This window comes from Mesoplodon densirostris, chromosome 8 (genome assembly GCF_025265405.1).
Source record: "Mesoplodon densirostris isolate mMesDen1 chromosome 8, mMesDen1 primary haplotype, whole genome shotgun sequence".
Taxonomy (NCBI): domain Eukaryota; kingdom Metazoa; phylum Chordata; class Mammalia; order Artiodactyla; family Ziphiidae; genus Mesoplodon; species Mesoplodon densirostris.
The window spans coordinates 77,879,035-77,893,754 of record NC_082668.1 but is presented as its reverse complement, the minus strand read 5'-3'; the positions used below and the strand labels follow the sequence as shown (position 1 = coordinate 77,893,754).

The 14,720-nt window shown below is 38.3% G+C and overlaps 1 protein-coding gene and 1 non-coding gene across 2 annotated transcripts in view; both read left to right on the top strand.

Annotated features, from left to right (window-relative positions):
- The window catches only part of CCDC148 (coiled-coil domain containing 148), a 286,814-nt gene that overhangs the window by 130,629 nt on the left and 141,465 nt on the right, over positions 1-14,720 (top strand). Inside the window, exons 9-10 of the mRNA XM_060106596.1 lie at positions 9,333-9,471; positions 12,214-12,420. Coding sequence (XP_059962579.1) covers positions 9,333-9,471; positions 12,214-12,420 — 346 coding nt within the window. The remainder of the gene's footprint in view (positions 1-9,332; positions 9,472-12,213; positions 12,421-14,720) is intronic.
- LOC132495541 (U12 minor spliceosomal RNA) lies at positions 13,166-13,314 on the top strand. Its single transcript, XR_009533273.1, has one exon. It is a non-coding gene; the product is annotated as a U12 minor spliceosomal RNA (small nuclear RNA).

Here is a 14,720-nt window from a genome sequence, read left to right as displayed (position 1 = left end):
TTCAAAATAACTAGTCAGTAGCTTATGGACTTTCCTTATTGTTTTTTCTCTTAATACAGAACTAATTACATTTATTAGAGAAAATTTTTTAAAAGTTGAGGCAAGCAAAGAGACGACTAAAAGCTTATCTAAGTTTCTAACACCAGAGATATCCTCTGGTAGCATTTTGTACATTTCAGATATATGTATATTGTTCATAAAAATGAAAAAATACTCTACACTCTCCATTGTTTTTTCCAGTTTGTGATCTGGATCCAATATTATTCATTTTTTCTATAAATGTTTAGTAACCTTTTTCTATTTTTTAAGTCACTGTATTAAATATTCTTTACAGCATATTTGTTATTACATGCATGGTATTATGATATATTGTTATAATTCATCCACACAAATGTAACCCATTTTCTGGTTTTAGACAAATATGTATGTATTACATATTTTGATATTTGTTTTAAAACCTTGGAATTAAAAACCTTGTCACCATACTTTGAGTAATCCCACGGTTAATCCTTTTAGATGAATTCCTAGAAATGGAATTGTTGGCCAAAGGGCATGAAAAATTCTAAGGCTTTTGAGAGTATTGCCATATTGCCTTCCAGGAAAGTAGAAACAATTTATACTTTCACCAACAGGCTATCATTTGGTTCATCTTTTGGACTTGTTGGTCAAGGTATTGGCTATGGCTCTCATGTGTGAATATCACCAGTGCCTTGTTCATATTCTCTTTCTGTCTCTTTTTCAGTATTTATATAGCATAGCTGTAACACTGTACTTATGTCAGTTTTGCCAACAGAATTGGCAAAAAGATAAAAGATGAAATAGATAAAAACCAGCATTAGAAGCCAGCATTCGGGAAACAGTGAGTGGCCTCACATGATTTTTTTTCTTTTATTTTTTTTTAAATTGAAGTATAGTTGGTGTACAATACTGTGTTCGTTTCAGGTATATAGCAAAGTGATTCATTTATCCATATATATGCATATATCTATATTCTTTTCTTGATTCTTTTCCATTTTAAGTTATCACAAGATATCAAATATAGTTCCCTGTGCTGTATAGTAAATCCTTGTTGATTGTCTATTTTATATATAGTAGTGTGTATCTGTTAATCCCATAGTCCTAATTTATCCCTCTCCCCACCTTCTCCTTTGGAAACCATAAGTTTGTTTTCTATGTCTCTCACATGATTTTCTTCAAAAAAAATTTGAATAAACATATGCTTACATATGCTTGGTGAATACAAGATAGAAGAAGGAGAGGGAAAGGAGCATAATAAACCACTGACATTTGCTTACTTGATGAAGTTACAGGAAGTTAAAACACTTTAAGTAGCAGGTGGCATTTTTCTCTGAGAATGTATTCTCAGAACTTTTGGAAAGATTCAGGACCTGGTCATGTCCAGTCTGAGGTTCTTCATTTCTGGTCTGGGCTGATTGTATGTCAAGGGTGGTTAATAAGGGGAGAAGTGCTCAGAAACAGGAGCATAATTATTTGAACACTAATGTGTTCACTTAGTCACATTGGTTATATGACCCCCTCAAGCAATGTCCTTGGTCAGTGCAACTCCCGTTGTCTCTTGGCCTATTCCAACATGGATTGTCCAGCCTTACCTGGGAATTTGTATTTCTTCTGGGGAGGTAATAATTGCAGACTGTGATTTTTTTTTGTCATGTGTATTTCATAGCTTTCTCTTAAAATAGATACATCATTGAAAATACTTAATTACTTTATGGTCATGAACTAAAAGCCACACTTGGTGATTGTTCAGCCTACTCTGGGTTTGTTGTGGGAATGAAGTATATTTTAAATTCTCTTGACTACAGTGGAATACATTTTATCAAGGAAAAGAAAATGGGTCCAATTTATGCAGGATATGCCAAAAATGAGTCTTAGATTTTTGCTTTTTCTTAATTAATAACTCAGTCTGTGTATTTACTGATATGTTATGTTTGTTTAAATGTCTTTGTGAAAAGTACATCTAAGAATAGTGGCCATAAATTTCTAGTTCAGCAGGCTTTATTGTTAGTATCACTGCAGCCCACAACTGCCTTCTTGATATAATTGCCTCAAATAGAAACTATACAGTGTAATGTTGCACAAGTATTCATTTTTAATACTTTAGGAGACTGAAAAATCAGGGTTCTACAGGATGGAGTGAGAGTTATTTATGAGAGGTTTTTGTTTTTTGCTGGATATGAAATCAAATTAATCTTGATTAAATCAGATTGGAGAAAATGGAAACATAGCAGCTTGACAGATTTGTGTCCAGCACAATTGATATATGTTCTTTTTAAACCTGGATGATACAGATAGAATTTGTTATTTAAATAATAAAATCTGTGTAACTATAAGCAAAGACAAGATTAAAATTTCTATAGACAGGATTGTTAAATTTTTACATGAGAGAAATTATAATGCCTACTTTATATATCAAATCAATAATTAATAACAAGTTTTTCCTGCTCCTTATACATTGAAGTCCAACTGTGGGTAAATACAATCCTTTGAGGAAACTGTATCATTAAAACTGAGACTATGGAGAACTAGTAATGTAGGAAATTGTAATTACCACACTCACAGGCGTGTGTTTATTTCCAACACTAGTGCCTATAAAAGAACATAAAGTTGAACATTGTTAATGTCTAAGAAATAACAAACTGAGAAAAAGAACCATCATTCTTCTATTCCAGTCTTACAGTTTCTTAATGATTACTGGTAGTTGGTTTGAGGTGATATTATAAGTGTTTTTATGTGGCAATTAAAATTTCAGAAGCCCTCATAATTGTTAATTAAATTTTTCCTCATCCCACATCCCAAACAAGTAAGCCAGTTCTATTATCCTTGCTTTTGAACCTGGAAAATTGAATAATAATATCCATATAAAGTAACTTTATTCACATCAACTTTATTGCACCTAAAAATATTCTTGCTCCCCAAAAGTGAAGAATAAAATGGTACATGGAAGCAGATTTTGGCTCAATAGGATTTTTTTTTAAATTAGAGCAAATAATGTGTTTGTGGATGATCTTTTCTTTACTGATTCTGTTCGTTTGAGTTTGAGCTGTTTTTGTTTGGTTTTCTTTTTTGTCTTAAAAATGGCCTTTGGTGTTAAACACTTCTCTGTTCCCAGTCAGCTCAGGAGTGTCACTGTAGATGTTGGTCACTTGGCCACATTGGATCTGCATCTCTTGAATCTACATCCTTCATAGTACATTCCTTCCAAAGCAATATTAGGATGCTACATTTTAAAAAGTCATTTTTCTTCCATTCAGCTGTCAGATAGGATATCTTTAGCTGAAAGTAAGAGAATACCCAACCCAAGTCAAAGTAACATAAATAATAAAGTGATTTCTTGTTTCATTCGAAGCATAGAGGTAGAGAAGTCCAAGCACAGCAAGGCCTAGTTTTCTGCATTCTCTTGCCCTGCCTTCCTGCAGGGTAGATAGATGACTTTCTGCCAGACAAGTAGAGCAGTTCCACACTGCCACACTCAGAAGCAGAAGGGGACCTTTTCTTCCTTGTGACTTGTTTTAAGAGCTAGGAAACCTTTGCCCCCAGAAGACTTCTTCTCCCATTTCGGTGGTCTTTTGGGCCTTTTGTCCATGATTATATCAAACCCTGGGAAGAGGAACGGAAAGCTTGAGAACAGATGTTTGTGAATGGCTTAAGATCAGTCAAGATTCACTCCCGGGGCTGGAATGGGGCTCACTTTCCCTGAAGTGGGGGGCCTGTTCAGGAAGGTAAATCTTGAATAAAATCAGGATTATGGTGAGCAGGAGCAAGACTAGAGGCGATGTCTGCTACAATTACCTTTTCCTTACAGTTTTTGTGATGAATATAATTATTTAAAACCTAGCATATGGGATGGCTGAGCCATTACATTTTACTTTTAACAAGCTGTTTTATCTTGATCATATTATTTCTAAACTTCCACTAGTAATTATACTGCCTTTTAAAACTAGTGGTGGATGGAGGTAGGCACAAAAGATGGTTTAGGTGTATTGCCACCATCCCAGCTACTCCACCTCCAAAAAATACACATTCTAAGTAAAAAAATTCAGCTTTCCATGCAAACTACTTTTAAACAGTATCTAAGTAAAAACAGATACAAAAAACAGATACAGAATGCTTGTTATGAAAATAACAATTGCAGCTTCCAAATAAATCACTTAGCCTCCTCTTCTGACCAGATTCTCATTCCTAAACTCTCCTATAAGAAATTCTGGAGGGTCATATTTTCACTTTCCTGTCACCCATCAGAAGAAGGTGGCTTTGGATGCTGGTACAAGTTCTGGCTTTATCTTCTGGACCACTTTTCTTGTTGCTGTTGATTCTTCAATTCAGTGGATTTTGACCATACTCCTAAGAGCCCACTTTATTCTGGCTGTCAACTCCCACCTGAGTAGGTAAACTGGGCAAAGCCTGGGGAGCCAGGAGAGTGAAGACTGCTAAATGGGAATGATCTCCTGGAAGACAATGTACATACCCAAACAACATCTAAGGAGCCGATTCTGTTGGTCAGAAATGAGTCTGCAGCCAGAGGGCCCTCTGTAAACCAGGCTGAAAATCAAAGATTTGTGTTTGTACAATAGGCCTGGGGTGGGGTGGTGAATAGCTGGGGAGACAATTTCAGGAACCAGGCTGATTAGATTCAGTGTTTGGATGGGTATGATTTGGAAAGACAACTTTGAAAAGTGGTGTCAAGTTGTATTTTCTAGAGGGTCAGACCTAATGCTGCCAAACAAACAGATTGTGTCAGAGCCATCTATATCCACGTTATTCCACCAGTGGCTCACTCCCCTGACAGCATTACACTTGAAGAGACAAGAGCTTTTCTTCAATCCAGATTCACTATGGCCATTTGCCAGTCAAGGTAGTCATCAGATGCTGGTAACCGCATCGGCTAGCGTCAGGAGGCCCTAATTACCATTTTGCTGGAAAGCCCCCTTCACTCTGAGAAAATATAAGACAACTTCAGCCAGTTTGAATACACAGTGTTTAGTCTCATAGACATGTCCCTGCTGTTAAGGTACCTGTTGCCCTACGTGGGCTGTTTGCCATCGCTGGTTGCCCCCACCCCGCTAAATGTCTTTTGATGTCATGGAACCAGAATCCTGGGGAAGTGGTTTAACACGATTATGAAGAAAACTGGTAGTTAAGTTGATTGTGAGTCAGGTTAGGATTTTTGTAACGATTCAAACAGGTAGAATTATGGAGACAGTTGGCCTTGGTCTCGTTGAATTCTCACAGCCCTGTCATCCTCCTTTTCTGAGTTACCTGTTTTGTCTCATATCCTGGGAAATCACGATGAAATTATATTGGTGGACCTCAGTTGGCAGTGGGGGATGGAGGGTAAGGACTGAGCAATAAATACCTCATCCTCCTGCAGGCTGAAATTTCCTGAAACATTTTAAATTAGAAAATTTGGATGGACAGAAAAATGGAAATTGCAGAGACCTACCAAAGATCTTTTGTCTGAAGATATTTTTTTTAAGTACAAAATTTTAGGATAATTTGCTATTTTATATAGATTTTTTTCTACAATGAAAAGATGAAGGTTAGAAAAGATAAATGTCCAGATTTGAATTTAGAAATTCAGATATGTTAAATTTGATTTTATTTTAGATGCTAAGTAGGAAATGGCTACTTTGTTATTGTGAAGAAGCTATCATGTTTGAATATTCATCTTAGATTTTTACTACCCAGAAGACTCAGTATATATATATATATATATATATAGTGGTGGGAGTTTTCTCCCTCACAGACAGCATCCTAATGGAGATGCATGACTCTGCCAGTAGTGTTGCTGATGTGAATATTTGCTTCAAAATTTAAGCCGGCAGCTCTGGAAATTGCTATAAGTACTCTAAAATAATAATATTATGAGTATTTATATTATCATTTCTTTTTTTTAAGCTTTTTTAAAATATAATTTTATTTATTTTTATTTTTGGCTGCATTGGGTCTTCATTGCTACGCGCAGGCTTCTCTCTAGTTACAGTGAGCGGCGGCTACTCTTTGTTGTGGTGCACGGGCTTCTCATTGCAGTGGCTTCTCTTGTTGAGGAGCACTGCCTTCTAGGCGCACGGACCTCAGTAGTTGTGGCACGTGGGCTCAGTAGTTGTGGCACATGGGCTCTAGAGCGCAGGCTCAGTAGTTGTGGCGCATGGGCTTAGTTGCTCCGCGGCATATGGGATCTTCCCAGACCAGGGCTTGAACCTGTGTCACCTGCATTGGCAGGCAGATTCTCAACCACTGCACCACCATGGAAGCCCTATCATTTCTTATAAGCATGTTTTTCATTTTTATCCTACATCTAATAGAAAAATGACTTACAATTTGTGTAATTGTGGTAATTGGAAAAAGCTGTTGAGATGTGAGGTTTCCAAAATCAATAGGAGCAAAACGGATGTGATCATTGTTCATAGCATACTTGGTTTGAAATATCTAGTTTTAATGTTATATTATCTTCATATGTTTAAGTGGTTTTAATGTCACTAAAATGGCACCTAATTAATACATTCATGCAATGTATAAAAATGTACTGAGTGCCACAAATTCTTCTGCTGCTATGTTTATTTATAGCAATGCACACTGCTTAATGTGTGCTTTTATTTAAAAAACCATTTTTGTAAATGTTTGCTATTTGCACTTTGAGGATAGCCACAATCTTACACCACAATTCAGTATGAGAGATCATCAAAACAATTAGCTTAGAAGTACCTCTCCATTTGCCAAAGGATTTAAATAATTTTTGACAATTATGGGTAAGGTTGCTCATAGATTATCTTAGGTCAGTTCTGTAAAAGCAAATCTGAAGCAGGGATTGTAAGAACGTGTGATTTGTTGGGCAGTGCTCTCAGGAGAAGGATGGTAAGGGAAGCAGGATGGAGGAGGGGAAGATGTCTGTGGCAGAAGATCTCGGTGGAAACAGGTTACAGTTTGCTCCCACAGTGAAACTCTGGAGCACAAATGGCATCACAGAGTTGGTCTCATCTTGAGGCAAGTGGCCTGGCCTTCTGTACCCCCATGTCAGCCAGTCGTTGGTTGGGGTTGGCTCTCAAAGGTAGTGGGAGAATAGCCTCCTGGGTGAGGCAGTTCCCATCTGGCCCAGGACAGTTCTTCAGAGGAGGAAGGTACATCTGTGAATTACCAGCATTTTGAAGATAGGAATTCTAGCTCATCAAGGTGATCTAGCCTGGCACCAACAGCATCCTTTATATAGATAAATGACAATTTAAAAGAACAGAGAGCTTATTGGACCTAGATTCTGTCACTTCCTCCTCCCCAGCACATACACTCCTACATGTCTATCCTTGTAATCAAATAAAGATGGAAATTCAAACTGCATTCAAGTCCCTTTGATTACAGAAACAGTTTAAAAGCATTAATGAGGACATCGACTCTGGGTCTATTCCTTTTTCTGATTGCTTGCCATGTAGAAATGTGGCTAACTCTGCTATTAAAATGCATTCATGTTATCATGAATGAAATAAGTTCCTTGAGAGAGGACCTGAGATACTGTCCCTGAAGACTTGAGGGTGTTTTAAATGCCAAAACCACTCAGGCAAGCCTTTCTCCAGGCTTAATACTCCTATTTGAGATGCTTTATTTGCAGAAGCCTTTGGCTTAACTGATTCAGAGAGAACCCAAACACTCAGTGTGTTCAATGAATGAAATCTCAAATTCTTTCTCTGCAATATATTATTATGAAGAAATGTAGAGTTTGCTTCTTCCTAATGGAACACTTCCAGCCCACTTTTTCTTCCTATTATAGAGCTGTTAGAGAAGGTTATCTTCTTTGAAAAATAATTTTGTTTCTTTCTTGCTACTTATCAGTATCATGAAATATCTATATTTCAGAAACTGGGTAAGTTGGATGAGGATGGTAGAATCCAGCTTACCCAGAAACTGGGAAAGTTGGATGAGGATGGTGGAATTCCCATTAGTGTCACTGATTTAAAGAGGTTTTTATTGTTTTAAATTGTCAAATATTTTACAAGGGCATAGAGGACATACTGTAAAAATTCTTTAAATAACACAATTAACTTTAAAGTAGAAGGCCAATGATAGAAATAAACAATAGCAAGTCTCCATCTTAGATCAAAGAAATATTTGTTGCTAATAATATTCCCTCTGATTGCATCTGTATTTGATTATTCCAACTTATTAAACAGGAATGATGATATGCAAATAAACTCAGAATAATAAAGAAACATTAATTCAGTCTAGAGTTCAAGCTGATATTGTAACCTTTTTACTTTGCATAGGGCTTTGCTAATACTTTCTATGGAACACAAACCAGGCCAGTACCTTGGAAAGTTCTGAACTAAAAAAGGTATTTTGGAGCATGGTGGATATGTTATTGGGAAGGTGACTTAAAGGGATCCTGTTACAAATGACTTCTTTAGTGATCTGAAATTTAATGCCACTGGTTATCTTTTTACTAACAATATCTAGTCTTACCTCCACAAAGCAAGAAGCTGAGCGGGTAAAATAAAAGATAATTTTAGACTTACTTTTTTTTTTGGCTGCATTGTGTCTTTGTTGCTGCGAGTGGGCTTTTCTCTACTTGTGGTGAGGCGGGGGCTACTCTTCCTTGTGGTGCACAGGCTTCTCATTGTGGTGGCTTCTCTTGTCGCGGAGCACAGGCTTTAGGTGCACGGCTTCAGTAGTTGTGGCACGCGGGTTCAGTAGTTGCGGCTCACGGGCTCTAGAGCGCAGGCTCAGTAGTGGTGGTGCATGGGCTTAGTTGCTCCACAGCATGTGGGATCTTCCTGGACCCGGGCTCGAACCCGTGTTCCCTGCATTGGCAGGCGGATTCTTAACCATTGTGCCAAAGGGAAGTCCCTAGACTTACTTTTAAAGTCAACCTTAATATGTGCCTTCCTCAGGCCTTAGTTTCCCTTGTGTATTGTTTATTTGACTCTCTACATTTCTGTTTTCCTCCAGTCTAGAAACAGGAAGTTTGTTGAATTAACAAAATTCCTTTTTAATCTGTAGTTAATAATTTATTATTTCATTCATTGGTCATAATTTTTAAAATATTGTTATAGGCAAGATAGAATAAATATTTTAAAAATATTATGTCTCATTCTTAAACTTCTTCAAATTATGCCTGGAACTCATGGCAAGACCAAATAAAGGATTGAAAGAACCCATTATGTTATAATTTAGAACTTTTTCTATAGGAGACATTTAATTTGGCTAATGTATTTTTTGAAAAGTCTTTATTTAATGTAATCATTATCATTCGCTAACAGCTCAAACAGTTTGAGGTCCCTCAAACTCCATGATTGCTTCAAGAGTTGTGACATTTTAATTTCTTCCAGAAACTTCCAATTAAGTGATGAAGACCACTGGTTTTACCAGGCTCTTGTGGATCAGTATCCTGGGGATCTCAGTGGCAGAAGGACTCTGTATCTGGACATGTTACAAAGACATTTTCCTCACAAATCGAGGCATGATTTGGTGAGTACTGGACCCTATATGCTGGCAAGTTAAATTGTTTTAGTGGTTGATAATTATTGAGCAAAATATATATATACTTTAAATGGTGCTCTAAAATGATTTTTTTTCTACACTCTAGTAAATAATAGGGTTATAGTTTGAAAGTCTACCATTTTTCAGATCAGTGTGGTACATAAAAAGGTGGGAGATCCCTCTGGCCACATTCACTCTTCTGTGGCTTACTTGCCACAGAGAGCTTCACCATGGTCCCCTGGGTTGCTCTGCTAGTGTTGACCTCCAGGTGTCTGTACATTCACCTGCCCATCTCAGAGGTTCTGCCATCTCTGTGTCTTGCCTGAAAGTGGGGTGCCTGCTCCTGCATTCACACAGCCTACCACACCTCAGTCCTTCTAGTCGTGGGGAAGCCAACACTTGCCTTGGGAGCTGGTGCCTACCTACACCATCCCCACCACAACTCCACTTGATCCCCCTAGATGGGTCTAAACACAAATGCCCCAAATTCATAACTCAGAGTCCTGGCTGAAATTTCCCTGGGAAGTTATGGTTACATTCTTTAGTGAACAAGGTCACATAGACAAGGAAACAGCAGTTACCATGTCACCAGTGAATTTCATAGTAGCTCACTTTAAAACATATATGTAAACAAACATGCATAGACTCTTACCTTTTTTTAAAAAAAAAATATTTATTTATTTATTTATTTTTGGCTACACTGGGTCTTCGTTGCTGTGCACAGGCTTTTCTCCAGCTGCGTCGAGCTGGGGCTACTCTTTGTTGTGGCACTTGGGTTTCTCATTGCAGTGGCCTCTCTTGTTGCAGAGCATGGGCTCTAGGCACGTGGGCTTCAGTAGTTGTGGCACATGGGCTCACTAGTTGTGGCTCGTGGGCTCCAGAGTGCAGGCTCAGCAGTTGTGGCACACGGGCTCAGCTGCTCCACGGCATGTGGAATCTTCCCAGACCAGGGCTCGAACCCGTGTCGCCTGCAGGGAAGTCTGACTCTTACCTTTTAAATAGGCCATGCTATAAAATATTATCACATACTCTGCATTTTGTAATTGTTTTAAATCAAGCAAGTAACAATACTAACATGTGTATAGAATTTATCCTATGTCAGTCATGTGTAAACTCCCGTAATGCACATAACAGTGGATTAGAGAAGTACTATAGTTATCCTTACTTTTCAGGTGAAGAAACTGAGACAAAGGCCACACAACTAGTATGACCAACCTCTCTTATCTTTTCCCACCCACCAACCCCCACCCAATTATTTGTTTTAATTCTGACCTTTTATTTTTTTATTTTTTTGCGGTACGCAGGCCTCTCACTGTTGTGGCCTCTCCCATTGCGGAGCACAGGCTCCGGACGTGCAGGCTCAGCGGCCAGGGCTCACGGGCCCAGCTGCTCCATGGCATGTGGGATCTTCCCGGACCGGGGCATGAACCGTGTCCCCTGCATCAGCAGGCGGACTCTCAACCACTGTGCCACCAGGGAAGCCCTCTGACCTTTATTTTATAGCAAGTTCTTGTTGTGTAAAAAACATGTTATATAATAATTCATTCTGGATTTTACAAAACTCAATTTACTAAATTAGATCTTTCTTTTTATTCTGTATAGATCCTGTTTGCTTCTGTGACCAGCTGTCATTTTTAACTATGTAGATTTTTATATTTGCCTACTATTAATATGATAAAGATTTTTGCATTTACTTCTTACATTGGGATAATTAGTATGCATTTCTGCATGGTGTATACTTCCTTTCTTAATGTTTGCCAAGTTTTAAGCATATTCTTGGCTTAGGGGAATAAACCTAAGAAGTTTACCAAACAGAATTTAGGAGCTGATATTTGGTTTAAGTGAAGCCAGAGCCCGTTTCATTATGTACTTAATTAACCATACCTAAGTTATTTTTTTTAGGTAGGACCAAGCTTATGCTGCTCGCTAGCTTCTTTTCTCACATCACTTAGGGGTTAAGTAATGTATCAAATTCAGAGATGTGGTCTATACTGGCAAAATAAAGAATTATTTAGATCACTGACTCTCAATTACAGGAGACACACCTTTATATAAGTGTTTCAGAATCACCTACAGAGATTTTTCGAACTACTCAGGCTATCTCCCATCCTGTTCTTTCCCTCAAGACTCAAATCTCCCAGGGTTGGGATTCACTGGCAGCAGGAACTGTTGGTACCTATGTAAGAATATCATGTCCCTCAGGAGTGTGGGATGGGAAGGGCTACTGTCATTGCTATAAATACTTCAAGTTTAGATGTCCGAACATCTGATTGTTTCAGTCATCAAGGGCAAACTGAGTTTTCAGGATTATTGTGGCAATTTTTAATGTTTATTAGCATATGTCTAACTGAAGCACCTGGAGTCATTGTTAATACAGCAAAGCTGATTTAAAGATGGACTATTTTTGAAATTATATGTAGGGGAAATCATATTTTCTGCTCATAGATTCATTGCTATATAGGGGTAGAAGTTGTTTTAGGGCTGTCTGGCCTGACTCCATCCTGTATAAAACTTAAAAACATTTAATGACTGGTCCTCAGTCACCAGTTAGCCATGGGCTCAGAACTCTGGGACTGGTACTTGGTCCTGGTTGTTGTATTTACTATTAAGATGTTTGTCCCTTATTTTTCAAAATCATTGGTTATAATTCATTTTATTCACTTTTGTAACAATGACATAAAGCGTAGGCTCAGTTTCATAATAAGCGTTTACCACCTGTTATCTTTTCAGGTCGAACATGAAAAATATTGTGACCAATATCGCTTTGCTAAGGAGCAGCGAAGGATCCTGATATCAAGTTGGAGTAAGAATAGGAGAGACTTTATACAGAAGGCTGTGCTGACAGTGGCCGAGGCCTGTGCAACTCATGAAATGGAAAACATGTTGGTTAAGGACAGGAAAAAGCAACAGGAAGTGTGTGCTGATCTGAAAGCCAAGGTGAGACGCTTTGCAGAAGGTACTTCAGTATTTGCCTGGGTATTCACTTAAGAATTCACTTTTCCCTTTTGTTCAGTTCCAACCTAAAGTCCCATTTCTCTAAAAAGCCTATTTTGAATACAATTGTTAGTTCGAACCATATGAAATTGAAATTCTTTTAGATCAAAAATTGTGAACAATCAACAATTTCATACGGTTCAACCTGAAGTTACTATAACAGGAGGTGAGTATTGAAGTTTTGTTTGAGGATGTCCAATACCAACCACAAATGCTGTACGTCAGAGTGAGGTGCTGGATAAAAATGCAGAATGTAATTATAAAGTAAATGTCTGACGCCGCTTTAGACTCATGGACCTCTCATTCACATTAAAGATGTTTTTTAAAAAAAGGGTCAAATTATGAAGAGGAAGGAGGATTTGTGAAGAGATACATTGAGGAGATCTTGATGGACTGTGTGTGAGCACTCAGCAGAGTGAGAGGGGGAGCAGACAGGGTTTTCCTCCTGCTCAGACCCAGCGAGGGGCCTCCAGGATGACTTGGAGAGTTGAGTGGGTAACCCCTGTAGTTGGAGGCTTGAGCACTGGTATCTGACGCTCACAGGGAACTATAGAGGAATTACGTTAGTGGCAGAACTAAAAATAAGAGTGGCTGCTGTGTCTGGTCATGGGTGCATGAGTCCTGGAGGCCCCGTGTGAATATGGCCTCTCTAGGAGCATTGGAAGGGCCACCAAACATGAATTGTATCATGCCTTAAACTTATGAGTAAGGAAAATAATGATTCGGGGTGGTGCCAAATCCTTACTGCTAATGTGAGGTGAATTTTTGAGTGGGTAAAGGTAGCCCCTAAGGTGACCTGCTTACTTTGCCGGATGCCTGGGAGTTGTGATTTGGCAATCCCCCTTATACTTAAAGAGTAGAGTGGTCTGGACCATACAAACTGGAGAAGCTGAGACAGGACCCGGGAGCTAACTAATTCCCCGAGCAGGGGACTGGTCGGACCTCACAAAATTGCCAACAATATTATTACCCATGAAACTGTTGAACCTGGAGTTGGTGACCTTAGCCAGCTCTCTGAAACTTAGTAGTTCTGTAACTGCAGTATAATGCCAACTGCTTGTTTGTGGTTGAGAAATAAAGATACATGCGGCACACGCACACACACAGTTGTATTGAGGTACAGCATACATACAGTGCCCAAATCTTAATTTACTGATAAATGACATGGTAGGATGATGATGGTGCAACAAGAAATTATATTCTCTTGATAGAAAAAATAAGCCGGTAGATGTTATATTATAGCAGTTAATAGCATATAGAAACAAATGTCTCTATTTTAAAACATGAGAGGAAAAATGCCTGCTCTGCATTTTTTTCTTTTTTTAATATTTATTTATTTGGTTGTGCCAGGTCTTAGTTGTGGCAGGTGGCCTCCTTAGTTGTGGCATGCATGTGGGATCTAGTTCCCTGACCAGGGATTGAATCTGGGCCCCCTGAATTAGGAGCACAGAGTCTTAACCACTGCACCACCAGGGAAGTCCCTGCATTTTTTTAAACAAAAATATATTTCTTTTGACATTGCATAAGCTTAGAACCTAAAAGCAATAGACTCTGCATCAAACCCTATATGCCATGGGCTACAGAGCTAATGTGTGTTTCTTCTCCATCTGTGACTGATTAGGAACACTCAGTGACTCTAAAAAAAAAAGGTGGAGGGTGGTCAGGGGCCACGACAAGTCCTTATATACTCCTAGTCTGTTTATACTCCTAGTCTGTTTATACTGTTTATACCTAGTCTGTTTATATTTTGCACACATTATCATTAGTCCTTGAACTATGCTGTAGGTGATTTTTTCTTTTTATTGTATTACCTTGAGGTAAACATACATGCAGTAGAGCACATAGAACCTAAGTGTGCTATTGAATAAAGTTTTACAAATATATGCTGCCTGTAGAAATACCATCAGGGTCAAGGTATAGAACCGCTCAGAAGACTCTCTCATGCCTTTTCTCAGTATATACTGGCCCCATCCATGACCACTATTCTGAATTCATCACCATAGGTTAGTTTTGCTTATTGGTGAATTTCATATGAATCGAATCATACAGTATATACTCTTATACTTCTTTCACTCATCATATCTGTGAGTTTCGTCCTTGTTGCAGGTTGCAATTATTTGTTCTTCTTTATAGCTGGGTAGTACTTCCTACACACACACACACACACACACACACATATGTATGTGTATGTATATATATATATATATATATATATATATATATATACCACAATTTATGTGTAT